Below are 25409 nucleotides of genomic sequence, written 5' to 3'. Positions count from 1 at the left end.
GGTACTTTTTAACCCCAAATTTGTCTGAAAATTCAGGGGTCTTCTTCTGCAAGTCCCCCTTTGCCCTTTAGTTTTCCCTCCCCCAGGGCTTCAATTGTTGTTGTTTTTCTCCTTTAAAAAAAATATACTATTATTTTGTTTTCCTGACAGGGGTCCTGGAGTTTTCAGGAGCTGAACAACGGGCAGAAATCCGGCAGGTACATCCTTTCCAAGGCGGCTGTGGATTTTGACATTTGAGGGCACAAGAGACTCTTTTAAGAGCTGGAGAACAGGCAAGCAATCAACAGGTGTCCGTTTTATACTGGATTGGAAGCCCCTTCCTGTCGATTTTCTGCCTGCCGTGTAGGTACTTTGGGGCTCCAAACCAGCCTGTCAAAAGGTCTGGTTTCTCTTCACCTCCCACAGTGCTTTCCAGCCTTTCCAAACCACAGCTTTAAGAGATGGAAGGGGATTTCCTCTCTCTCTCCCACCCACACGAATTTCCTCTTTTTTCACCCCCTCGATGATGTTTTTCCTTCCTCAGGCAGAGGAAAAATTCAAGTTTCTGCCTCTTATCAGCTTCTCAGGATCCCTGGCTCCTCTGAGTCTAAGAGGATAATAATAATAATAATAATGATGATGATGATGATGATGATGATGATGATGTCTAGTGGCGAAAGCAGGGCTCTTGCGCCTCTCAACACCGCCCTGGCAGGCAGAAATTCAACAGATGGGGCCAGAATTAAAGCTGCACCTGTTGATTGCTGCTTTTAAAGGCTCAGAGCCCGCAGATCCCCGGACTCCTGGGTTCTTTTTTTGGGAGCAGGGAGGTTAAAGAAAAAATGTCTGCTTGTCTGCTTTTTTGTGCAAGGGGAAGGCGCTGGCAGTGACCAGTTATTTAGAGCAGGAGGGGGGAGAGCTGGGGCGCTTGTGCAACACAATTGTGCAAAGGTTACTGAGTGTGTGTTGCTCTGGACTGTACCATCTCTGCCTCCCATTTTGGGTGGCGCTGCTTCCCTAAAGAAATGACTCACCCCTGCCACCAAACTCCCTCCTCCCCCCCGCCTTGACCGAAGTTGATGGCTAAGACTGAAATGAGCATTTCCTCTCTGTAATTAATAATAAATTTTGTTAAAGGCATGGAGGGGGGAGCACCTTCCAAAAACTTGGTATAACCCAATCCCCACTCATCCCCCCCCCCCTGGGCTGGGAGAGAACATACCCTCCCCACCAGAAAAAAAAATGTCCTTAAACAAGAAATCCCCCTTTACTTAAAAAACAAAGCAAAAAACCCAGGGTGGAGTTTTTGCCTCCCCCCCAGAAAAAGGTCACTTGGTCTTTCCCGGATACCCCCCTCTCCCAACACTGGCCTCTCCCAGGCGACCCCACTTGGTACGTCCCACTCTTTTTAAAAAAAGAAACTTTCATAGAAAGGAAAGGTCCATGTTCACTCCCCTTCATCTTTTGCGTCTTATATTTCTGAACCCCACTTCGGTTGGGTCACCCCTGCCCCCACTCTTCATTTCCCCCTCCCAGCACCTCCCTCCGCGAGTGGGCGCCACTTGGTATCTCCCTCGCTCGCGTCCGGCTCTCTGGGCGCGGCAGCCGCATCACCGGGGCTGGGTGGGGCGGGATCGCTCCGCGCGCTCGGGGAACGAGTCCCGGCCGCCGCCTCCTCCGCTGATGCTGAAGCCGCCGCTGCGCCTGCCTCGGAAGAGGCGAAAACAGGCGCCGCCACAGCGCGATCCTTCCGCCGCTGGAGGAGCAGCAGCAGCAGCAGCAGCAGCAGCGGAAACGAGTCCCTACCCCCACCCCTCCTCCTCCCCCCTTGCCCCCCCCAGCAAGGCGGCGGTGGGGCTGCAGCAGCAGCAGGTATGTGGGGCCAGGGTGGAAAGGGGGGCGGGTGAAATGGGGGGGGTTTCCTTTTTCTCCTGCCCCATAGCCAGCCTCCCTCCCTCTCCCTCCCTAGCAATTCCTGCCTGTTGGTTTTTAATCTCTCCCCCCCCCCCTTGAAGGCTCCTTTCCCCATAGCAACGCCCCCCCTCCATTGCACATGCAACCCCCCCTCCCCAGCTGCCCCATAGCAACGCCCACTCCTTTGCAAAGAGCAGCCCCCCCAGCCCCAAAGCCCTTCACTCCCCCCCTGGTTTATTGCAAGCTCCTTGCCCCCCCATGTCTCTCTCCCTTCTCCAAGATCCTTTTTTTCTCTCCCCCCCTTCCTTAGCAACCGCCCCCCCCCAAGAATCCCATCCTGGCAACCTCCTGCCCTTTTTTCCCACGCCCCATAGCAACCTCCCTCCCCCCTCTGCAGCAGCGGTAGCCCCCCCCCCTCTCACCCTCCACTTGGTTTTTTTCCTCCTCCCCCCAACTTTTCTGCCCCCCTGCCAAAAACGTGCCCTTTAAAAGACGTCCCCATCGCCCAAGGAGCCTTCCTGGTCAAACAGCCCCCCCATCGCCCCATTTTTAGGCCTCTTTCTGCCCCCCCCCCTTTTGCAACAGGGTCTTCCAAATGGAGGAAGTCCGGGATTAATGCATTTCCCCAGCAAGAGACAGGATCTACCCCACAACCTTGCTGTGTAGACCACACTTTTTTGGGGGGGTCTCTCTCTGTTCTCTCTATTTTCCTCCCCCCCCTTAAAAATCTATAGGGTAGCTAGCAGAGATGTGTCCCCCCGGCGGACTCCTGGGTTCTCCACAAAGGATGGGGGGCCTTCCCAGAGAGAAAAGCGGAGGGGAAATTGGGGGGGGGGGGCACAGGACGCCTGGGTTCCCTGGAAAGATGTGGGGGCTAGAGAGAGAGAATCCATGGGGAGATGGGGGCCAGGACACCTGGGTTCTTTGGATATAGCAGTTTGTGTTTGTGTGTGCGTTCAAAGGATCCGAGCCGGATATTTGGTGGGGCCCCGGACGCCTGGGTTCTTCGGAAGAGGAACTGGGTGCCTGTTGGGTATGGGGCAGGCTTGCTGCCAAGCGGAGGCAGGACTCCTGGGTCCCTCGGACTCCTGGGTCCCTCGCCTGAGAGCTCCTCTCGTCTCCCGGAAGGCTTCCCCAAGGCCCTCTCCGCTTAATGAACTTGTCTGGGGACCTTTAATTACCGCTAAATAGGCCCAGGAAGGCCCGCCGTCTTCCCTTGACAGTGGGGCTGTTTGGACGCCTGGAGTTGGCGGACAGCCTCGCCTCTTCCCCACAGAAACAGTGGGGCATAGTGGTTAGAGTGTCGGGACTAGGAACGGAGAGACCAGAGTTCGAATTTTCCCACTCGGCTTCTAAGCCCCCTGTCTGACCTTGGAGTTGCTGCCTCTCTCAGCCTAGCCTACCTTCCAGGGTTGTTGTGGGGGTTAAATGAGGAGGGGGCTACGTGCCACCTTGAGGGAAAGGTGGGATATCAACACAATAAATAAAAATTAAGGGTGGGGGGCCCTTTGGGTGCTTGCTGAGGTCTGATTTGGCACAGCCAACACCCATATTATCCCCTCCATTAGCATTTATATTTTGCTTTGTTTACATTTTTTATACCTCCCGCTAGCAAAAAAATAAACCCCTCACGGTGGTGTTTGCTTTAAAAACCGTTGTGTAGTTTCTCGCTGTTCCCATTTTACAGATCTAAAGAAGGGAAAGTAGAGCCTGATGTAGCACTGCTGTTTTGGTGGCGGCAGGGGATGGCGTCGCAGAGAGAGGGGTGGGAATAAGTTTCGGGAGACGCCGGGATGCCCGGACCCCAAAAAACCCTCCCCCCCAAAAAAAACCCCATTTGAGGCTTTTGTAGAAAATTAAGATGCCCTCCCCTCTTAATTTTGAACTTTGGAAGGTGGTGGACTGTCCTTCATTGGAGGTTGTGAAACAGAGGCCTGGCAGGGAATCCTCAGCTGTGATCGCAGCAGCGGGTTGGGATGGATGACCGCTGGGGGATCCCCAACACTACAATTCTACGCTGCTTCTCCTCTTCTTCCCCAGATATTATTACGCTTTGCATTTTACGTGGCACTCGGGCGTCCTGGTTCGCAGCCCCTCACCTCTCCCAATACCCCTCGCTCTCCGAGTTGAGGGGGGAACCCAGGAATCCTGCCTTTAAATATGCACCCAGGAAAGGTTTAGCTTGCTCAGCTGATGATTTTGACGGGCCTTTTGGGGTGAGGAAACAGCGGGGTGCTTTTTCCATGCGCCTTTCCCCTCGGACGCCCTTCACGTGGGTGTATCAGAGTGGGACACCCAAGGGCGTCAGAAGAAATATATATAAACGGTATCGATATTGATGTCCCCAAGAGATGCGCTTTGGGCTGGAGGGTCCATGTAAACTGGTCCTGAAAGTCACAGATCTTGGAAGACCAAGAAGAGACCCCCTTTTATTTTCCTTTGCAAGCTCCTAGACCTCAAGGCCCAGAGGAAAGCCTTTAAAGGCGCCAGGGGGTCCTGGAGGGAAGATTTGCAGATTTCCGCCCCTCTGCGGATCTTGAAATATTTCAGCGGGATGCTCCCGGCGTTCCGCTGTCCTTGTTGCTTTTTCTGGCATCTAGAATTCGTGCAAATTAAGTGCCGATCTCAAATAACAAAGGGCACTTAGTGGAGACCACTGAATTGGCCGGCTTGCCCTCTTCCGTTGCGCGGTTGTGAGCGAAGGTGAGAACCTTAGAGCTGTAAAGGGACCCGCGAGGGTCATCTAATCCAACCCCGTGTCTGTATATCCCGGATCGGCCTGATTGTGTGTGCGGAGTGAAGCAAACACACCTTTCCGAGGTCGCTGAATGTGGATTCAATGTGCTTCGGCGATGCTCTTTTGGCTGGCCGGTGTACCGCATGCGCCGGTAACTTCCAGGCTGGACTACTGCAAAGTGCTCCTCCTGGGGCCACCCTTGAAGACGACTCGGAAATATCCAAAATGCGGCAGCCGGATTCCTGGCCGGGATTCCCTTTTCAGATCTCTTATAACGCCCCCTGTTCTAAAACAGCTGCTGCCAGTTTCTTTCTGGGCCTGATCCAGGGGGTTTGAACAAAGCCCTATCAGAGGCCACCTCCTTCCCTACAGACCCTCTTGGGTGCTGAGATCAGCGGAGGGAGTCCTCTTCGTAGTTCCTTTTCCCCCCTTCAGAAATTAGGGAGAGGACAGGGCCTTCTCAGTGGTGGCCCCTGAGCTGTGATACTCCCTCCCCAGAGAGCCTCATTGCACAACTTCCGTCAAACTGTTTCCAATGTTGTGCTTTAACTCTGTAACCCAACCTGGGGACCTTAAGAGGGTGGGAATTAAATAAATCATAACGGACGATAAGGAAGGGCAACACTGCCCCACAATTGGGAACGCCTAACTCACGGATAAAAGGGATGCGGGTGGCGCTGTGGGTTAAACCACAGAGCCGAGGACTTGCCGATCAGAAGGTCGGCGGTTCGAATCCCGACGGGGTGAGCTCCCGTTGCTCGGTCCCTGCTCCTGCCAACCTAGCAGTTCGAAAGCACACCAGTGCAAGTAGATAAATAGGTACCGCTCCGGCGGGAAGGTAAATGGCGTTTCCGTGCGCTGCTCTGGTTCACCAGAAGCGGCTTAGTCCTGCTGGCCACATGACCCGGAAGCTGTACGCCAGCTCCCTCAGCCAATAAAGCGAGATGAGCGCCACAACCCCAGAGTCGGCCACGACTGGACCTAATGGTCAGGGGTCCCTTTACCTTTAACTCATGAATAAGGCGTTGTTTTGGTTTGCAAGCCAAGAAGTAGTTGTCGTCATCACCTGGCGAATCTGTGGAACTCCCTGCTGCAGGATTGGACAAATTCACATTTGAGGAGAGGGCTGTTGACGGCTGCTAGCCAGAACAGCTGTTCTCTGCCTTCGCATTCGGAGGCAGTAAGGCTTCTGAAAACTGCGGTCTTGAGTTCGAGTCCCGTTTACGGGCCTCCCTTTGGGACGTTTGCCTAGCCACTCCAATAACAGGATGCGGGCAGACAAGGTGGGCCTTTGGAGAGTCTGTTACAACAGCAAAACCTCCATGCCCAGGCGCAGTCTACCTGCGACTCCCCAGCGAGAGGGATGCTCTCGCACTCGGATCCTTCTGATGGGTGGGATTTCCTATTGCGAGTATCTGGTCAGCCGCTGTGGGCTAGAGGAGCCGTCGACTTCATGCAGTCAGGGCTGGCGGGAGTTGTAGTCTGGAGCGGCGCCCGGTTTTTTTAACCGAAAAATCAAACAGGTTCGAAGCGATGTGTTGTTCTTGCTGAACATCACTCCTTACAAGCTTTTGCCGGGGAGATCAGAGCCCTGCGCATCCGCCTTCTCCTGATCCGCCCTCAACAGGGGGTCCGAAAATCAGGCGTCCTCGCCGGACCCTGACCGGGCGCCTGGCTTTGTGCTGCAAAGCGCCGAGAGAGGGCTTTTGATCGCGCCCTCCCGGGTGCCGTGGCTTGGCTCAGCGCCCAGGATGTTCCCAAGTCCCTTTCTCCTGATCCGAGGTGCGAGGGGACCCAGGAGTCCTGCGTCCCCTCTGCCTTTAACCCACGGAACGCCGCTGCCCAGTAACGTACCACCCTGTGCAGGGGGAAACGTAGTTTTCCAGGCTGCGTTGAACTCACCCTCCTCCGTAATCCCTCTGTAATCTCGTTTACACTTGCCAGGAGATTTGGCTCGGCTGGGCTGTTTGTTTATTTTGCCTAATGCACTTTCTCTAACGAAGCAAATGAGATTGGAGATTAAGGCGTATAAGCCTCGGATCTCTGGCCTGGTGTGGAAAACCATCATCGCCCCACATCTCTCTGTGCCACGCCGTGGGGGCACCTCTGAGCCAGCACACCCGTTTTCCCGGCCCCCCATTTATTTTTTTGGCTGACGGCTCCTTCCATCTCCGCCCCACAAATCCATCTCGGTCTCTGGGCTTTTTTCCCCCACATCCCATCGCCACGGCAACCGCCAGCTGGAGTTTAAAGATGCTGCTCTTGTGTTTTGTGCCGGGAGAGGTGGCGGTGGGGGTCCGGTTGCCATGGCGACGACACGGGACCCTCTCTCTTTTATTTGGCTTTCCCGAGGGGGGGGGAGAGACCCCCTCCCTGCGCACCATTTTTGGTTAATTTTTTTCAGGGGGGGGCGTTTTCTGCTTTCCGGGAGGAGCAAAGGCACCTCTGCTTTGCGCCCCCCCTTGCATTGTTTTTTTTTGGGGGGGGCTCTCTATCCTCCAAAGCAAATATTGGGCGGAGGGCAAGAGTGGGGGGAAGTTAGCAGGCCCCATTGCAATGGCTTCTTCTTCTTCTTCTTTTTAATATACATTTTTATTATTTTTTAAAAAATATTTCCAGCAGTTATTTAATGTACATTTTTATCTTATACAATATTCAACTACCTCTGAAGACTTTCCATTCTTTCATCACTCAATCCGCGTTTCTAATTTCTCTTATTACTTTTAATTATCCTTAACTACCGTATTTTTCGCTCTATAAGACGCACCAGACCACAAGACGCACCTAGTTTTTGGAGGAGGAAAACAAGAAAAAAAATATTCTGCATCTCAGAAGCCAGAACAGCAAGAGGGATCGCTGTGCAGCGAAAGCAGAAATCCCTCTTGCTGTTCTGGCTTCTGGGATAGCTGCGCAGCCTGCATTCGCTCCATAAGACGCACACACATTTCCCCTTACTTTTTAGCAGGGAAAAGTGAGTCTTATAGAGCAAAAAATACGGTAATATTCTCTTCGTGATTTTTCTTGCGATGTTTCGCGTAATCCTCCTTACAGAACTTCTTGCAGTTCTGCTAGCGCAATCTGTTTATTACAATTGTTTTTCAGGTAATTCACATATTTACTCCAGACCTCTTAAGAATCTCTGGTCCCGCAGGTTTCGAATCCTTCCTGTCAGTTTGTCTAATTCTGCATAGTCCTGCAGTGGCTGGGGAAACCCAGCCAGATGGGCGGGGTATAAATAATAAATTATTATTATTATTATTAATATTATTACCACTAGGGTCCCCTAATAATAACATTTCTGAGTTTCCAGCAACTGGAACCCAGGAACATTTTACTGCCTCCAGCCACAGAGGTCGAGCCCCAGACCTCTTGGCTAGTAGCCCTGCAGTGGCAGGCAGTTCCAAAGGCTAGGTCCTTCCGGGCTCCTAAAAACTGTACAGAGTGCACCTGCTCATGACAGGCTTACCTGCAGCGAGGCCAGCGCAGGATCGCTTGGGTGCATCGCGGCGATATTTTTGAAGACCTTTGCCACCCCCCTGAAGCTGTATAGGGCACGGGTAGGCAACCTAAGGCCCGGGGGTTGGATCCGGCCCCATCGCCTTCTAAATCCGGCCTGCGGATGGTCCAGGAATCAGCGTGTTTTTACATGAGTAGAATGTGTGCTTTTATTTAAAATGCATCTCTGGGTGATTTGTGGGGCATAGGAATTCATTCGTTTCCCCCCAAAATATAGTCCGGCCCCCCACAAGGTCTGAGGGACAGTGGACTGGCCCCCTGCTGAAAAAGTAAATATTACACCATGACATAAGATTTATTTCAGTCCTGCTAACGTCTTCAAATTTCTACAGTTCTCACTTAGATAAACCATAAATTTACTCCATTCTTTTTGGTACTTCGTCTCCTCCTGACTGCGAATTCTGTGTGTTGGTTTTGCCATTTCTGCGTACTCGACCAACTTTGTCTGCCACTCCTTTACAGTCGGTATCTCCTGTGTTTTCCACTTTTGGGCTATAAAAACTCTAGCTGCTGTCGTCGCATACAAATATAATCTTCGGTCTGTCTTCTTAATATCCTCTCCCATCAAACCTAGCAATAATTCTTCAGGCTTTTTTTGGGAAAGTATATTTAAACATCTTTTTTAATTCATTATAGATCAATTCCCAAAACTCTTTCATTTTCAAAGTGTTGACGATTTTTACCCTCTACTTTCCCTGCCTCCATCTGTAAAATGGGTACAGCTATTGCTCATGCAGGGAAGACGGTACAAAGCAGTTTTGCAAGCAGAAAGCGTTCTCCGTCGGGCTTTGGTAACCCCAACGGTAACCTGGAGGGGGGGAGTCGCAGTTTCCCCCGGGGACGGAGGGGGGGGCGTGTTCTTAATTTTGCCCCAGTGAGCCGAGACGCCTGCTCTGACCCTTCGCTTCAGCCTCCTGGGAGGAGAAGGCGACCCAGGTCTTAAGAAGTCAAGAGTTGGGAGGGGAACCCCAGAGCTCATCTATCTCAACCCCCTGCACTTGCTTGGCAACCAACAAATTAATGCAACCACCTCTTCTTCTGCCCCCCCCATTAAACAGGATTGCGGCCAGCTGAAAGGGGCTGCTGGCCAGGCCCCCCGCGCCCAACTCCACCATGAGCGAACTGGAGCAGTTGAGGCAGGAGGCGGAACAGCTGCGCAACCAGATCAGGGTGAGTGGCTGCAGTTGGCAGCGCCAGCCAAGTTTCTAGCCCTCATTGAGGTGCCGGGCTCAACATTTCTCTTTTTTTCCGGGGATGGAGACTTTGCGGGGTCGAGACACTGAGATCCAGCGCCGAGGGCCTTCTGGCGGTTCCCTCATTGCGAGAAGTGAGGTTACAGGGAACCAGGCAGAGGGCCTTCTCGGTGGTGGCGCCCGCCCTGTGGAACGCCCTCCCACCAGATGTCAAGGAAATAAGTAGCTATCCTATCTTTAAAAGACATCTGAAGGCAGCTCTGTTCAGGGAGGTTTTTAACATTTAATACTTTATTGTTTTTAATGATTGGGAACCGCCCAGAGCGGCTGGGGAAACTCAGCCAGATGGGCGGGGTATAAATTATTATTATTAATAATAATAATATTATTATTAATATTATTTGCACTCACCCCTGCTCTCTTCTCCCTTTCCCTTCCCGCAGGACGCCAGGAAAGCATGTGGGGACTCCACGCTGACCCAGGTGAGGCGAACGTAACCCTTCGAATATATTTTGCCCCATGCGATGGTCCCCTCCAGGCTTGACTACTGTAACTTGCTCTACGTGGGGCTGCCCTTGAAGCTGTCCCAGAAACTCCAGCGGGTGCAGAATGCTGCAGCGAGGCTCCTCACGGGGTCCCTGCCATGGGAGCATATTCACCCAGTGCTTTTCCAGCTGCACTGGCTCCCGGTGGAGTACAGGGTCGGGTTCAAGGTGCTGGTCTTGACCTTTAAAGCCATTGTGGCTTAGGGGACCCTCGTATCTATGGGATGGCCTCTCCTGGTCTGCCCCGCAGAGGACCTTCAGGTCCATGAATAATCATAGTTTAGAGGGCCCTAAGGAAGTCAGACTATCCTCCCCCAGGGCCAGGGCCTTCTCAGTGGTGGCTCCGACCTGGTGGAATGCTCTGTCCCAGGAGACCAGGGCCCTGCAGGATTTAACCTCCTTCCGCCGGGCCTGTAAGACAGAGCTATTCTGCCTGGCCTTTAATTTGAATTCAGCCTGATCTTTTATTCCCCTTCCTTCCCTTTTAATGAAGATTTTTATGGGATCCCACAGCTAATTCTCCCCTGGTCTCCTCGCTGGCCCAAATAGGACTAATTCAGCCAGCTAGCCCTGGTGATCATCTCATGTTCATTGGATGGATTTCCCCCCTAAATTGATATTTGAATTCTGAATTTATTGTTATTCACCTTTTATACTGTATTTTATGCTGTTTTTTGTTGCGTGAATTAAGTGTTTTAAATTTGTTGTTAGCCACCCTGAACCGGGAAGGGCGGGGTATAAATAAATAATATAAATTGATTAAATAAATAAATAAATTATTATTATTATTATTATTAATTCCTCCCCCACTTTGAGATGTTGTTGGAAGAAGCAGGGGAGGGTCTCTGGAGGTTGTGTGCGTTGCGCAGAGGTGTTCCTTCTCTCTGGGGGGGCTTTTCGTCTTTTGACACACACCCCCTTCTCTTTTTCTCCCCGCCCCCAGATCACAGCTGGCCTCGATCCGGTGGGCCGGATCCAGATGCGGACGAGGCGCACATTACGGGGTCACCTGGCGAAGATCTACGCCATGCACTGGGGGACAGACTCCAGGTGAGAGCAAAGGGCGGCGGGGGCGGCTGCCCCTCGGAATTGTGGGATTGGACGGGACCCCCAAAGGCCATCTAGTCCAACCAGGGTGGACAAAAATCATTGGGTTTTTTTAAATTTAAATTGGATTTTTAAAATTTAAATTGGATTTTTAAAATTTAAACCGGACTGATTTATTTTTATTTAAATTGGATTTTTTAAATAAAATGCCTTTGGAGGAAAAATCTTTCTAAATGTAGTTTTCTATTTAATTTGCATTACAGTCCAAAGGCTGTTCATCAGGAAATAAGGATTTGTTTTAAGTTTTTTACATATGCTAAAACTCAGTCTTAAGTGTTTTGTTTTTTAATTGTTTAAGCACATCAGTTAACGAACATGGATACATATGCCATAGTTTTGTTGTTTTAGTTAAACAGATCGTTTAAATGGTTACTAAGGAAATGATTATTTTTTTCTCCTTACAGCAGAAAAGTTGCCCAAATGTAAACAGCTAACTTACTAAACCTCACCATAATTGCATCATTATCTGTGTATTTCTAATGGTATAACCCAATCAGCAATTTTTGATGTAACTGTAAAAACTACTCTGTATTTTTTTATTCCAAAAATGAAACCTCCGTCTGGTTGTAAATATTAAGATTATACCAGCAGGAATGAGTCTTTCTGTAAAAAAAATGATTTAAATCAAGTATTACTGACCAGTGATTTTTATCAGGATTTAAATTAATTTTATTTAAATCAAATTCGCCCTGAGTCCCACCCCCTGCAATGCAAAAGGAGCCAGGTTTGAATTCCTGTAGCATCTACTGGCACAGCTGGGTGAGACCCCACTCGCCTGGGCAGCTGCAGCTGCCGGCCTGTGTGGACAACACTGAGCTCAATGGATGCTAGTGGTCTTGGTCCCAATTCCTTTGTTGTTCGGAGCGGTAGGGATGGGCGTGCAGAAGAGGAAAGGGCTTTGGGTCTCCTCTTGTCCCCGAGCGACTTGGAAACCCTCTATCTGGCTCTCAGACCTCGTCCATTTTTCCTCTCTCCACCACTGCAGGCTGCTGGTTAGTGCCTCCCAAGACGGCAAACTGATCATTTGGGACAGCTACACCACAAACAAGGTAAGGCCTGTGTGGCTGTCAGTGGGCCCTGTTATTTGGCCCCGGGGGACCCTTCGAGCGTCACCCGGGGCCCTTATCAGTGCCTGGAGGGTGGCTGTATGAGAGCGGGGCCTTTTTGGTGGTGGCTCCCTGCTTGCAGCAAGCTCTCTCCAGGGAGGGCTCTCCTTGCACCTTCGTTTTGCATATCTCTAGGTGCTTTTTTCCACCAGGACTCTACTTATCCAGGGCCCCTTTTTGTGTGTGAGTGGGGTGTTTGCGTCCGAGTCCTGCCTTTTTGGAACATAAATTTCTCTTTCTCTTCCGATTTTTTGAAAAACGCATCGGTTTATTTGTTAATACAGTCGTACCTTTTCTTGCGAACGCTTCATGTTGCATGTTTTTGGGTTAGGAACGCGGCAAAGCCGGAAGTGTTTACTTCCGGGTTTTGCCGCACGCACAGGAGTGTTCTGCGCCGTTCGCGCATGTGCAGAAGCGCTCTGCCGCGCTTTGCAAGTGCGCAGAAGTGCCGCTCTGGTTAGGGACTTTTCGGGGTGCGAATAGCACCCCGGAACGGATCACATCCGCAACCAGAGGTACCACCGTATAGCGTAAGTCATTCGAGTTGCCTGTGTAAAATTTAAAAAAAGCAACCGAAACGTTTCGTAAATAAGACCGTGAGAAGAGTCTGCCGGATCAGGCCAAAGCAGGTTAGTGGCCCCTCATGTGGCGGAGAGTTCCACAGTTCCACAGTCTTAAGGCGGACGTCCTTTTATCTGCCCCGAATCTTCCAACAGTTGACTTCCTTGGATGTCCACAAATTCCAGTGTCGCGAAAAAGCATTTTGAGTTTAGGCAGGCCTGTCCTCGGACATTTAGAAAAACCAACTTTTAGCCGCTTATGTGGCTGGTTTAATTTTTTTGCAGGCTTTTAAAGTTGCCGCTGCTGCTGTTTTTCCTTAGCGATCCCTTTATTTGCTATATCCTTTTTTGTACTGCTTTGAAGCGCGGTGTTTTAAAAAAAGCGTCATAAATTTTGTGAAGTAAATAAACAATGCTGCGCCCCCCCCCCAAGCAACAGAATATATTATTTCACAATGGTAATTGCTGATAATAATGATTATCGTACTTTTCTGTGTATAAGACTATGGTTTCTTTCACTGTAGAATAATGTTCGAAATCTGGGCTCGTCTTATACACGGATAGTGCCATGGGGGGGGTTCTTTATAATAATAATAATAATAATAATAATAATAATAATAATAATAATAATAATAATTTATTATTTATACCCCGCCCATTCCCCAGCCACTCTGGGCAGCTTCCAACAAAATATTAAAATACTGTAATAAATCAAACATTAAAAGCTTCCCTAAAGACGGCTGCCTTCAGATGTCTTCTAAATTCTCCTTGACATCCGATTGGAGGACGTTCCACAGGGCGGGCGCCACCACCGAGAAGGCCCTCTGCCTGGTTCCCTGTAACATCGCAGGGAGGGAACCGCCAGAAGGCCCTTGGAGCTGGACCTCAGTGTCCTGGCAGAACGATGGGGGTGGAGACGCTCCTTCAGGTATACTGGACCGGGGCCGTTTAGGGCTTTAAAGGCCAGCACCAATGCTTTACAATAAGATATCTTTATTTTCATTGCCCCATATAGAACAACGAAATTGAAAAATCTGCATAAGACATTCATAAATCCCTAAAAACTCTGATACCCCATAATTAAATACAATATACTCCCATAGAGACTACCTTACACTGCCTTTAAAACCAAAATCGCATTTGGATAGAACCTGTTTCTCAGGCGGCTAGTCCTAGTCTTCTTCCAGAAGGCAGAAGCTGAAAGAGATCGTTTCCGGGGTGCGCACTATCCTGCGCTATCTCTGCCGCTTTCTTATGGCACCTGGAAGCGTAGATTTGATCCAAGGTAGGGAAGAGGGCACCCAATTATTCCCTGAATTGTGTTCGGAAACGTCCTGGGAGCCAGTGCAGGTCTTTAATTGGAGTCCCCAAAAATAGGGGACATCTTATACACGGGGTCGTCTTATACGTGGAAAAATATGGTACAGTCGTACCTCAGGTTACAGACGCTTCAGGTTACAGACTCCGCTAACCCAGAAATAGTACCTTGGGTTAAGAACTTTGCTTCAGGATGAGAACAGAAATTGCATGGTGGTGGCACGGCGGCAGCAGGAGGCCCCATTAGCTAAAGTGGTGCTTCAGGTTAAGAACAGTTTCAGCTTCAGAACGGAGTTCTTAACCCGAGGTAAAGGTAAAGGGACCCCTGACCATTAGGTCTAGTCGTGGCCGACTCTGGGGTTGCGGCGCTCATCTCGCTTTACTGGCCGAGGGAGCCGGCGTACAGCTTCCGGGTCATGTGGCCAGCAGGACTGAGCCGCTTCTGGCGAACCAGAGCAGCGCACGGAAACACTGTTTACCTTCCCGCCAGAGCGGTACCTATTTATCTACTTGCACTGGTGTGCTTTCGAACTGCTAGGTGGGCAGAAGCATGGACTGAGCAACGGGAGCTCACCCCGTTGTGGGGATTCAAACCGCCGACCTTCCGATCGGCAAGTCCTAGGCTCTGTGGTTTAGACCACAGCGCCACCCGCGTCCCTTAACCCAAGGTACCACTGTACTTAAAAAGAAGGGAGGAAGAGGTGAGGCTGATCTGTTGGTGTCCCTGGTTTTTTGTATCTCACGCACCCCGTTTTCCTTCTTCCTGAAGGTCCACGCCATCCCTCTGAGGTCATCGTGGGTGATGACTTGTGCCTACGCCCCGTCCGGGAATTACGTGGCCTGTGGTGGCCTGGACAACATCTGCTCCATCTACAGCCTCAAGACCCGGGAAGGGAACGTCCGGGTCAGCCGGGAACTCCCTGGGCACACAGGTGAGGGGCTCCCCCAAACCCCGCCCTCTTGCCCCCCTCTCGCTTTCTTCGCCAAACCAAACTGGCTCTGAAACCAAACCTTGGCTCTGAAACTTGATCCGTTCCGGAAGTCCGTTCCAAAACCAAAGTGTTCCAAAACCGAGGCGCGCTTTCCCATAGAAAGTAATGCAAAACGGATTAATCCGTTCCAGACCTTTAGAAACAACCCCTAAAGTAGTAGTAGTAGTATTAATAATAATAATAATAATAATAATAATAATAATAATAATAATAATAATTTATTATTTATACACTGCCCATCTGGCTGGGTTTCCCCAGTCACTCTGGGCGGCTTCCAACAGAATATTAAAATACAATAATCTATTAAACATTAAAAGCTTCCCTAAAGAGGGCTGCCTTCAGATGTCTTCTAAAAGTCTAGTAGTTATTTTTCCTCTTTGACATCTGGTGGGAGGGAGTTCCACAGGGCGGGGGCCACTACTGCAGCAATTTATCATGAATTTTGCCATCTAACGAGACCGTTGAGCCATAAAAGGAAAGCGATAATCAAGGTACTGTATTATAAAATAAATAAGGCAGTGTTGTAGATGCTAAAAATCAAAATTGTTATTTTTCTTACCTGCACCGATGATAGCCGTTGTTTGGATGGGGGGCTTTTATCCGTTTCCGCAGTCACACAATCGATCAGTAGCTGAACTGGGTTCCTCACAGTCAAAAAAACAAATGAACCAAAAAGGCCTCAAAAACGCGTAATAATTAGCAAAAACAAAAGCGCCAAACTTAATCCGTTCTGGAAGTCCGTTTGACTTCTGAAACGTTCGAAAACCAAAGCGCAGGCGCCCCGGAAACAATAGCCAACAGCCACATCGGACGTTCGGCTTCCGAAAAACGTTTGAAAACCGGAACACTTATTTCTGGGTTTTCAGCATTTGAGAACCAAGGTACCACTGTACTTAATTTTCTTTCCCTGTACCCCCTCCCCACCTTTCAACCCCAATTTTGGAGGGGTAGCTAACACTGCAGAAGGCAGGATCGGGATTGAAAATGACCTTAATTCAAAGGTTTTCAGATAGGACTAATTTAGCCAGCTAGCCCTGGTGACCATCTAATGTTTATTGGATGGATTTCCCCCCTAAATTCTGAATTTCTTGTTATTCATGTTTTTATACTGTATTTTATGCTGATTTTTTTTTTTTGGTTGCATCAATTAAGTGTTTTAAATTTGTTGTTAGCCGCCCTGAGCCTGGTTTACTGAACCGGGAAGGGCGGTTTATAAATGAAAATTTATTATTATTTTGAGTCCATGGCTCCCTTGACCAGCTGCATTCTTTCTGTGGCACCCCTGTGGGGCTCAGGAGCCCAGCTAAGTCACCCCTCGCCGCGTTTCGAACTCGCTTCCTTGTCGTGGAGGGTTCCCTCGGCCTCTGGCCTCCGAGGGTTCAAATGCCCCACACTCGGCTATGAGCAAAGCTCGCTGGGCGTGTGACCTTGAGGGGCCAGGTCGCTGCCCCAGCCTAGCCTACCTCGCAGGGACATTATTTGGAATAATAATAATAATAATAATAATAATAATAATAATAATAATAATGGCCCCTGGTCTGAGTCGGTATAAGGCTTCCTGCACTCCAAGGGAAAAGGATCAAGTCCTAGTGAAAAGGATCTAGAAGTCTTAGTAGACCAGAAGCTTAACGTGAGTCCACAGTGTGATGCAGCAGCAAAAAAGGCAAATATAATAATAATAATAATAAAAATAATAGTAACTTTATTGCCAATCAATCAGTCAATCAGTCCTTTATTAGACATAGCAAACCACACATTATCAAACAGACACTGCATACAAATTGTGCAAATTGTGTGGCAGAATCCGAGACCAGGGAGAAGAGTCGGTGGTAGAAGATTGGAAGAAATTTAATGACTATCTACAGAAATATTGTAAAATTAATGAATGTTAGAATGATGTTGGATAGAAATTAAGTGGTTTCCAGCTGTAATGCTTTAAGAGAATATGGGAAAAAGGGTTATAAATAGGTAAAAACATAGTTAAAATGATGTTGGATTGGAAATAAGTGGTATTAGCAACAAAGTTAATAAGAATATGCAAAAATGAATTGATAATGGATGAAAATACAGAGTTATAAAATGTTAAGTTATAGAGATAAGATAAATGAAAGAGGGTAAGGATTTGCTGATTTGATTATTAAAATGGGAATACAAGAAGGGGAGGTGTGAGGAGGTCAAAGAAACAAGCAAATGAGTTTTAAGTTATGAAAAATGGAATTGTTTTTAATTTTTCTTATTTTTTCTGTGTGTTTATTTTTATAATTTCTTTTCTTTTATTATGTGTTTTTGTATATTTGTTTTTGTAAAACTTTAATATAAATATTTCTCAAAAAAAACAAAACAAATTGTGCAAAATACGAGCTCAGCATAACAAGGTTTGTCCCAGTCAGATCTTTCACCCCAGAGGAAATCAATTTGCATAAATAATACAATACAACACCGGTCAATTAAGAACCACGAAATCTCTTTATAATGGCCTAGTCTTTCTACATGGACAACCTGCGTGCAATGAAATTAACCGGGCCTCTCTGCCTCGCCACACAAGCACTCAATCTCATCGCAGTCTTGTGTGCTTCTCGCACGACACACCAACCCCAATATAGTCAGTTGCGCTATATTATTTTCCATTTAGCAGCCTAACAGCCCATGGATAGAAACTGTTTTTTAGACTGATTAGATGTCTATATCTCCTGCCCAAAACTAGCAAGTGGGAGAGAACCGTCTCTGCGTTGGGAGAAAAAAAAAACTGCAGGATATATAAAGATGCAACAAATAAATTAATAATAATAATAAATAATAGTTAAGTAAATAAATACTGTATTTTCTGGCATATAAGACTACTTTTTAACCCAGGAAAATCTTCTCAAAAGTAGGGGGTCGTCTTATACGCCGGCTAGAGCAGCAGCTCCTGCGGCAACTCCCCGTCAAAGGATAAAACGACAGCAAATTAAATCAGAGGACACCAAGCTCTCTAAACGAAGCAGAAATATGCTTGAAAATGGGCCCCAGAAGTCCCCGGCCACTGGGAAGTGGGGCGGATTTCTGAGCCGGACTGGAGACTTGTTTTTTTTAATTTTTATTTGGTTTTGTGTTGGAAGAGGGGTAGTCTTATATGGCGAGCATATCCCAAACTCTGTATTTTAACTGGAAAAGTTGGGGGGGTGTCGTCTATCTCTCTTTCAAATCGGAACCAGTGAAGGTCCTGTGTGAGTGTCTGGAGGCGGTTGGAGGATGGATGGCGGCTGACAGATTGGGGTTGAATCCTGACAAGACAGAAGTACAGGAGGCGGGCAGGTGTGGGGGACTCCCTGGTCCTGAATGGGGCAACTGTGCCCCCGAAGGACCAGGTGCGCAGCCTGGGAGTCTTTCTGGACTCACCGCTGTCCATGGAGGCGCAGGTCAGTTCTGTATCCAGGGCAGCTGTCTGCCAGCTCCATCTGGTGCGCAGGATGAGACCCTCCCTGCCCACAGACTGTCTAGCCGGAGTGGTGCATGCTCTAGTTATCTCCCGCTTGGACTACTGCCATGCGCTCTATGTGGGGCTACCTTTGGAGGTGACCCGGAAACTGCAACTAATCCAGAATGCGGCAGCCAGACTGGTGATGGGGGGCAGCCGCCAGGACCACATAACACCAGTCAAAGTGCTGGTGCTGACCTTGAAAGCCCTAAACTGCCTCGGCCCAGTAGACCTGAAGGAGCGTCTCCACCCCCATCGTTCTGCCCGGACACTGAGGTCCAGCTCCGAGGGCCTTCTGGCGGTTCCCTCATTGCGAGAAGCCAAGTTACAGGGAACCAGACAGAGGGCCTTCTCGGTGGTGGCGCCCGCCCTGTGGAACGCCCTCCCACCAGATGTCAAAGAGAACAATAACTGTCTGACTTTTAGAAGACATCTGAAGGCAGCCCTGTTCAGGGAAGCTTTTAATGTTTAACAGACCCCTGTATTTTAATACTTTGTTGGAAGCTGCCCAGAGTGGCTGGGGAGACCCAGCCAGATGGGCGGGGTATAAATAATAAATTATTATTATTATTATTATTATTATTATTATTATTATTATTATTATATGCCCAGTCTTATACTCTGGAAAATACGGTAATAATAATAAACTTGCGTTGGGCAGAGGGGGTTAGAGAAGGGAAAACAACAGGTGTCCCTCGGCCTGTATTCGCCTCTGGCTCTGCCCAGCCCTGGGGTGCGGCCCTCCAAATGTTGCGCAGAGAGGGGTGCGGCCCTCGAGGCTTCCTTCTCCGCAACTGCTGCGTTCTTTCCTTCCCAAGGCTACCTCTCCTGCTGCCGGTTTCTCAACGACAACCAGATCATCACCAGCTCCGGAGACACAACGTGGTGAGTAGTGCGCCAGGGTGCCCCACCTGACTGGCGCTGCAGGGGGTTGGGATGGATGACCTTTGGGGGGCCCTTGCGAATCCCCGCAGCGCTCTGATTTCTGCGTCTCCTCTTCTCCCCCCCCCCAAAAAAGCGCCCTGTGGGACATTGAGACGGGCCAGCAGACCACCGCCTTCACGGGCCACAGCGGGGACGTCATGTCGCTGTCTCTGGCCCCTGACATGCGGACCTTCGTCTCGGGCGCCTGCGATGCCTCCATCAAGCTGTGGGACATTCGGGACAGCATGTGCCGGCAGACCTTCACGGGGCACGAGTCCGACATCAACGCCGTCTGCGTGAGTGGCGGGGCGGCCGCGGAGGGTGGCAGAATGAGAACAGGGCCTTCTCGGTGGTGGCTCCCCATTCGTGTGCTGCTCTGGCAACTTCCTTACATATCTGTAGTTGCCAGGCGAAAACATTCCTCTTAAACCAGCCTGTTTAAACAACCTGTGGTCTTTTAAATGAGTGTCTGTGGACAAGGGGGCATTTAATTTTATTTTTAATTATTATGTTACGCACGCATAATGAAGGCGCCTGCCTGATCTCAATAGGCAGGGAGTTCCACAGGTGTAGGTGCCGCTATGCTACACGGTCAGGTTCTTTACAAACATGGGGAAAGGCTGTTAATGTGGTTGTTTGTGCCTCACCCTCCAGCCAAAAAGGCTCCCAGAAGAGAAGGCGGTTCCTGCCCCCTGCAGGCTAATAATAATAATAATAATAATAATAAGACACACGAGGAAAAGGGAACAGGGAGGGATGAGGAAATAAATATTGGGCACTGGCTTCTAAAAATGTTCCTCTAATGACCAAATGCTGGTGCAGTCCAGTGGCAGGAGGCGCCCAAGGGACCTGAGGCCATGGGAAGCAAGCTATGGGGGCCGCAGGAAGTGGGCTATGGGGGCCATGGGACGCGAGCCTCCGGGGGCCATGGGAAGCAAGGCTATGGGGGCCATGGGAAGCGAGGATCTGGAGGCCATGGGAAGCGGGCTATGGGGGCCATGGGAAGCGAGGATCTGGGGGCCATGGGAAGCGAGGATCTGGGGGCCATGGGAAGCGGGCTATGGGGGCCATGGGAAGCGAGGCTACGCGGGCCAGGGGAAGCAGGCTCTGGGGGCCATGGGAAGTGAGGATCTGGGGGCCATGGGAAATGGGTTATGGGGGCCATGGGAAGCAGGCTCCAGGGGCCATGGGAAGCAGGCTATGGGGACCATGGGAAGCGGGCTATGGGGGCCGTGGGGATTGAGGATCCGGGGGCCATGGGAAGCGGGCCATGGGGGCCATGGGAAGCGAGGCTCTGGGGGCCATGAGAAACGGGCCATGGGGGCTATGGGAAGCGAGGCTCTGGGGGCCATGAGAAGCAGGCTATGGGGACCATGGGAAGCGGGCTATGGGGGCCGTGGGGATTGAGGATCCGGGGGCCATGGGAAGCGACTCTGGGGGCCATGGGAAGCGAGGCTCCGGGGGCCTCTCCCATCCCTGCCCCCCTCCTCATGCCCCCTTCCTCTCTCCCCCCCCCTTGCAGTTCTTCCCCAACGGGAACGCCTTCACCACCGGCTCGGACGACGCCACCTGCCGCCTCTTTGACCTGCGGGCCGACCAGGAGCTCATGATGTACTCTCACGACAACATCATCTGCGGCATCACCTCCGTGGCCTTTTCCCGGAGCGGGCGCCTCCTCCTGGCCGGCTACGACGACTTCAACTGCAACATCTGGGACTCCATGAAGGGCGACCGGGCGGGTGAGTAGCGCCGCAAAGTCCCTTTCCGGAAGAAGCTGGTTGCGATCCCGGGTGGGGAAAACTCCTTTCCCTCCCCAAAAATCACAAGTGTGATGCAGCAGCAGCAGCAGCAGCAAAAAAGGCTCATGCTATTCTAGGCTTCATCATCAGAAGTCTAGTGTCCATACTTGAAATACTGCGTCCGGTTCTGGGCGCCCCAATTTAAAACGGATATCGACAAACTGGAACGTTCAGAGCTGGTAAACGCTCCCGAATCTGCATTTCTGGAAACCACAGGAGAGGAGAGCTGATCTCGCACTCGGATCCTGCTCACGGATTTCCCGTAACGGGCATCTGAGAACAGGATGCTGGACCAGGTGGGCCGCTGGCCTGATCCTGGCAGTTTTTTAACGTGGGTCTCTTTCCAGCTTTACCCAGAGTGGCTGAGGCACCCTAGGGTTTAAATAATAAAATCATTCTTCTTATTATTATTACTTACTGCCCCCTACTGGCTGCTTTGAAGTACCTGCGTTGTAAAAATTCAGGACATGCAACGGAAGGGACTTCTTCATGCGGTGCACAGTTGAACTGTGGAACTCCCTGCCACAGTGATGGCCACTAATTCGGATGGCTTTAAGAGAGGATTGGGCAAATTCGCGGAGGAGGCGAGGGCAATCGATGGGTAACTGGCCAGAACTGCTGCTGTACCCTGACTCTTCATCCCTGGAAAGCAGGGGAGGCGATTGAGGTTTAATCCTGACAAGACAGAAGTACTGTTTTTGGGGAACAGGAGGCAGGCAGGTGTGGAGGACTCCTTGGTCCTGAATGGGGCAACTGTGCCCCCGAAGGACCAGGTGCGCAGCCTGGGAGTCATTTTGGACTCACCGCTGTCCATGGAGGTGCAGGTCAATTCTGTGTCCAAGGCAGCTGTCTACCAGCTCCATCTGGTGCGCAGGATGAGACCCTCCCTGCCCGCAGACTGTCTGGCCAGAGTGGCGCATGCTCTGGTTATCTCCCGCTTGGATTACTGCCATGCGCTCTGTGTGGGGCTACCTTTGAAGGTGACTCAAAAACTGCAATTAATCCAGAATGCGGCAGCCAGATTGGGACTGGGAGCGGCCGCCGGGACCACATAACACCAGTCCTGAAAGACTCCCAGGACGTTTCAAGCACAATTCAAAGTGTTGGTGCTGACCTTGAAAGCCCTAAACGGCCTCAAAGGCCCAGTAGACCTGAAGGAGCATCTCCACCCCCATCGTTCAGCTGGACACTCAGGTCCAGCTCCGAGGGCCTTCTGACGGTTCCCTTACTGCGAGAAGCCAAGTTACAGGGAGCCAGGCAGAGGGCCTTCTCGGTGGTGGCGCCCGCCCTGTGGAACTCCCTCCCACCAGATGTCAAAGAGAACAAGAACTACCAGACTTTTAGAAGACATCTGAAGGCAGCCCTGTTTAGGGAAGCTTTTAATGTTTAATAGGTTACTGTATTTTAGTGTTCTGTTGGAAGCCGCCCAGAGTGGCTGGGGAAACCCAGCCAGATGGGCGGGGTATAAATAATAAACTATTATTATTATTCTGCCAAGCAACCTTCCATCACAGCACCAACGAAAAACGTTTTCTGAGTTTCCTGCGAGTGGAACTTGAGCTGTAATGGCTGTTCCCACGAGCTTTTTACCCCGAGGCGCATGTGCTAGGGAGAATGTGTGCGCACCTCCCTCTTCTCTTGAGGCTTCAGCCACGACCCCTGCATTGCTCTGGGGGTTGGGATAGATGACCCTCAGAGGTCCCTTCCAACATTGCGATTCCGCCCCCTTGCACAGAGCAGACACTCTCCTCCCTTGGAGCGTTTTTAAACATAGGTGGCCCCCCGCCATGGGTTCTTCAGCTGCCGGTTCCTGCTGGGGGGGCTGGGCTGGATGACCTTTGGGTGCCCCGACCAATTCCTCCTTCCTCCCTTTTCTTTCTCAGGGGTCCTCGCCGGCCACGACAACCGCGTCAGCTGCCTGGGCGTGACGGACGACGGGATGGCCATCGCCACCGGCTCCTGGGACAGCTTCTTAAAAGTGTGGAACTGATCCCCCTTGCTCTGGCTTGGGGGGGGGTACGGTGTGGGGAGGGAGAAAAGCAGGAGGGAAAGCCCTTGACATCCCCCCTTCCCCCCCCCAGTAATCCAGCCTCTTCCCCCTCCTCTCCTGCCGCCTTGAAGGGGGCCTTGTGGCCTTGAACCCCACAAACACTTCCCCCCAACTTTATGTCGTCCTTTTTATTTTTCCCTGCTCTCGTTTTAAAATAATGATGTCCCGACCGAGCCAGATTTACGGCACGGAGGAGGAGGAAGAGGCCGATTTCTCTAGCGGTAACACACTTATTTTTTGGAGGGGGGGGGCCCTGTCTTGGCCGTGCTTGTCTCTCCTATAGAGTATAGGGAACTTGGGTTCGGTTTAAAGAAAGGGGTGGGGGCTTATCCTTAGGGTTGAAGGGGTCCAAGGTGTGCAGCTGTCTCTCCTCCTCTCAAGAAGCAAAATTTGGGGGGGGGGGGAGGAAGAGAGCCAAGGCCATCCCATAACGGTTCCCAGACATGGCACAGCAGCATCCTTTATCCAGGGACCAGCTTGCCTTTTTGCAGCGGAAGGAAATTTGCAGGGGGGGGGGAGGCAGGGAGACTCCTAATTCTTCCTCTCTCTCTCTCTCTCTCATGCCCAAGAGATGCTTAATCCCCTTTACTCGCAAGCAGGGGAAGCCCCGATCCGAGGCAGGCCCAAATCTGCAGTGTGGCAACCTTTTGTGTCCTCTATTTCCCTCACTTCCAACCCCCCCCCCCCACCTCTTTCAACCTCCTCCTTCCCGGTGGTGCTTTCGAGGAATTCGTGGCAGCCGCAGCCGTGGCCTTGTTTCCTCCTAATCCGTGGCTGGTTTTTGTAAAAAAATAAAAAAGAGGAGGAGCGTGGCGGCGCTGGGGGACCGCCCCGCCCCGGCCGTGGTGGTGGGGGGTCCGTGTGTAAACCTGTAAACAACAGAAAACCAACCACGACGTGTCTGGCGTTTTGTCATTGTTTCTTAATTTTTTTGGGGGGGGGTATTTGGGGTCGGGGGGGAAGTTGAGCAAGTCGGCCAGCTTGGAAGTTTTTTTGGGGGGGTGGAGGGGAGGTGCTTTGATTTCACACTTGCCCTTTCTTCCAAGACGGGTCGTGCGGGCATGCCACAGAAAAGACTCGTGTGGAATTTTAGCAAGGGGCGAAACCCACATCTATAGGGTAACTGTGCACAGTGTGCTGGTTAGCTGGCCTTAAAAAGTATATTGGAGATTTTGGGGACAGTAAACTGGAATGGTCAAGAGATGGAACGACAAGAGGCGACCTGAGAAGACGCAGAATTCTGCACGGCAAGGAGAAAAAAATTGATGGAATTACAAGCTTGGTGGATCAGGGGGATGCTGTGGACATACCGTATTTTTCACTCCATAAGATGCACTTTTTTCTTCCTAAAAAGTAAGGGGAAATGTCTGTGCGTCTAATGGAGCAAATGCGTGGTCCCCGGAGCCAAATTGCCCAGGGGCAAAAAGCAGATCATGCTTCTTTTTGAAAGAGGGAAGGGGGTGTTGAAACAAAGCCGCTGATGGTTTGCCGATCGGGGAGAGAGATAAGGGACACTAGCGATAAAGGAGGCTGCCTGGGAGTGGGGAGGTAAAGACAGCAAACTTGCAAAGGGGGGAAACAGGAAGACTAAAGCAATGAGGAGAGAAATGAGAAGAAAAGGAGGAGCAAAAAACTGCTCCAGTTAAGGAAAAGACACTAAGGCAAACAAGAGGGAAGGGAGTGTTGAAAGGAAGCAGCTGATCGGTGGGATCGCAAGAGAGATAAGGGACGCTAGAGGAGGCTGCCTGGGAGGGGGGAGGTAAAAGCCCATGGATCCTCAGGATTTTTACATTGGGTCACCCCAAATTCACCATCAGATCACATGTCTGTGGCCACAGCATGAACCACAAAAATCTTACATCCACTGTTTTGTTCAGAATAGATTTTTCTTGTTTTCCTCCTCTAAAAACTGGGTGCGTCTTACGGAGCGAAAAATACGGTAGTTTATATTGATTTCAGTAAGGCTTTTGACAAAGTCCCCCATGATACCCTCGCGAGGAAGCTGGTAAAACGCGGGTGCAACGAGGTAACTGTTAGGTGGATTTGTAGCTGGTTGACTGACCAAACCCAAAGAAGACTCGTGAATGTTTCCTCAACATCCTGGAAAAAAGTGACAAGTAGGGTTCTGTTCTGGGCCTGTTGTCGTTTAACGTCTTTATAAATGACTTGGATGAAGGAATTGAGGGGATGCTTATCAAATTTGCAGGTGACAA

The 25409-nt window shown here is 50.4% G+C and overlaps 2 protein-coding genes across 3 annotated transcripts in view; one reads left to right on the top strand and one right to left on the bottom strand.

Annotated features, from left to right (window-relative positions):
* TFR2 (transferrin receptor 2) overlaps positions 1-25409 on the bottom strand; it is a 241654-nt gene that overhangs the window by 71015 nt on the left and 145230 nt on the right. The window lies entirely within an intron of this gene.
* On the top strand, positions 1619-24086 carry GNB2 (G protein subunit beta 2). 2 transcript variants are annotated; one of them, XM_083581134.1, is made up of 10 exons: positions 1619-1851; positions 9205-9316; positions 9783-9821; positions 10828-10934; positions 11977-12040; positions 14744-14906; positions 19242-19308; positions 19442-19643; positions 20870-21086; positions 23030-24086. In XM_083581134.1, the coding sequence occupies exons 2-10, from the start codon at positions 9260-9262 to the stop codon at positions 23134-23136; spliced, it is 1023 nt and encodes a 340-aa protein (XP_083437260.1). In that variant the 5' UTR covers positions 1619-1851; positions 9205-9259; the 3' UTR covers positions 23137-24086. The 2 variants fall into 2 exon arrangements, with proteins under 2 accessions (XP_083437260.1, XP_083437261.1); XM_083581135.1 differs by having other exon boundaries at positions 1741-1866; positions 9217-9316.

Source organism: Podarcis filfolensis, assembly GCF_964270895.1.
Source record: "Podarcis filfolensis genome assembly, chromosome: 13".
NCBI lineage: Eukaryota > Metazoa > Chordata > Lepidosauria > Squamata > Lacertidae > Podarcis > Podarcis filfolensis.
This window is presented reverse-complemented; position numbering and strand designations above follow the sequence as displayed.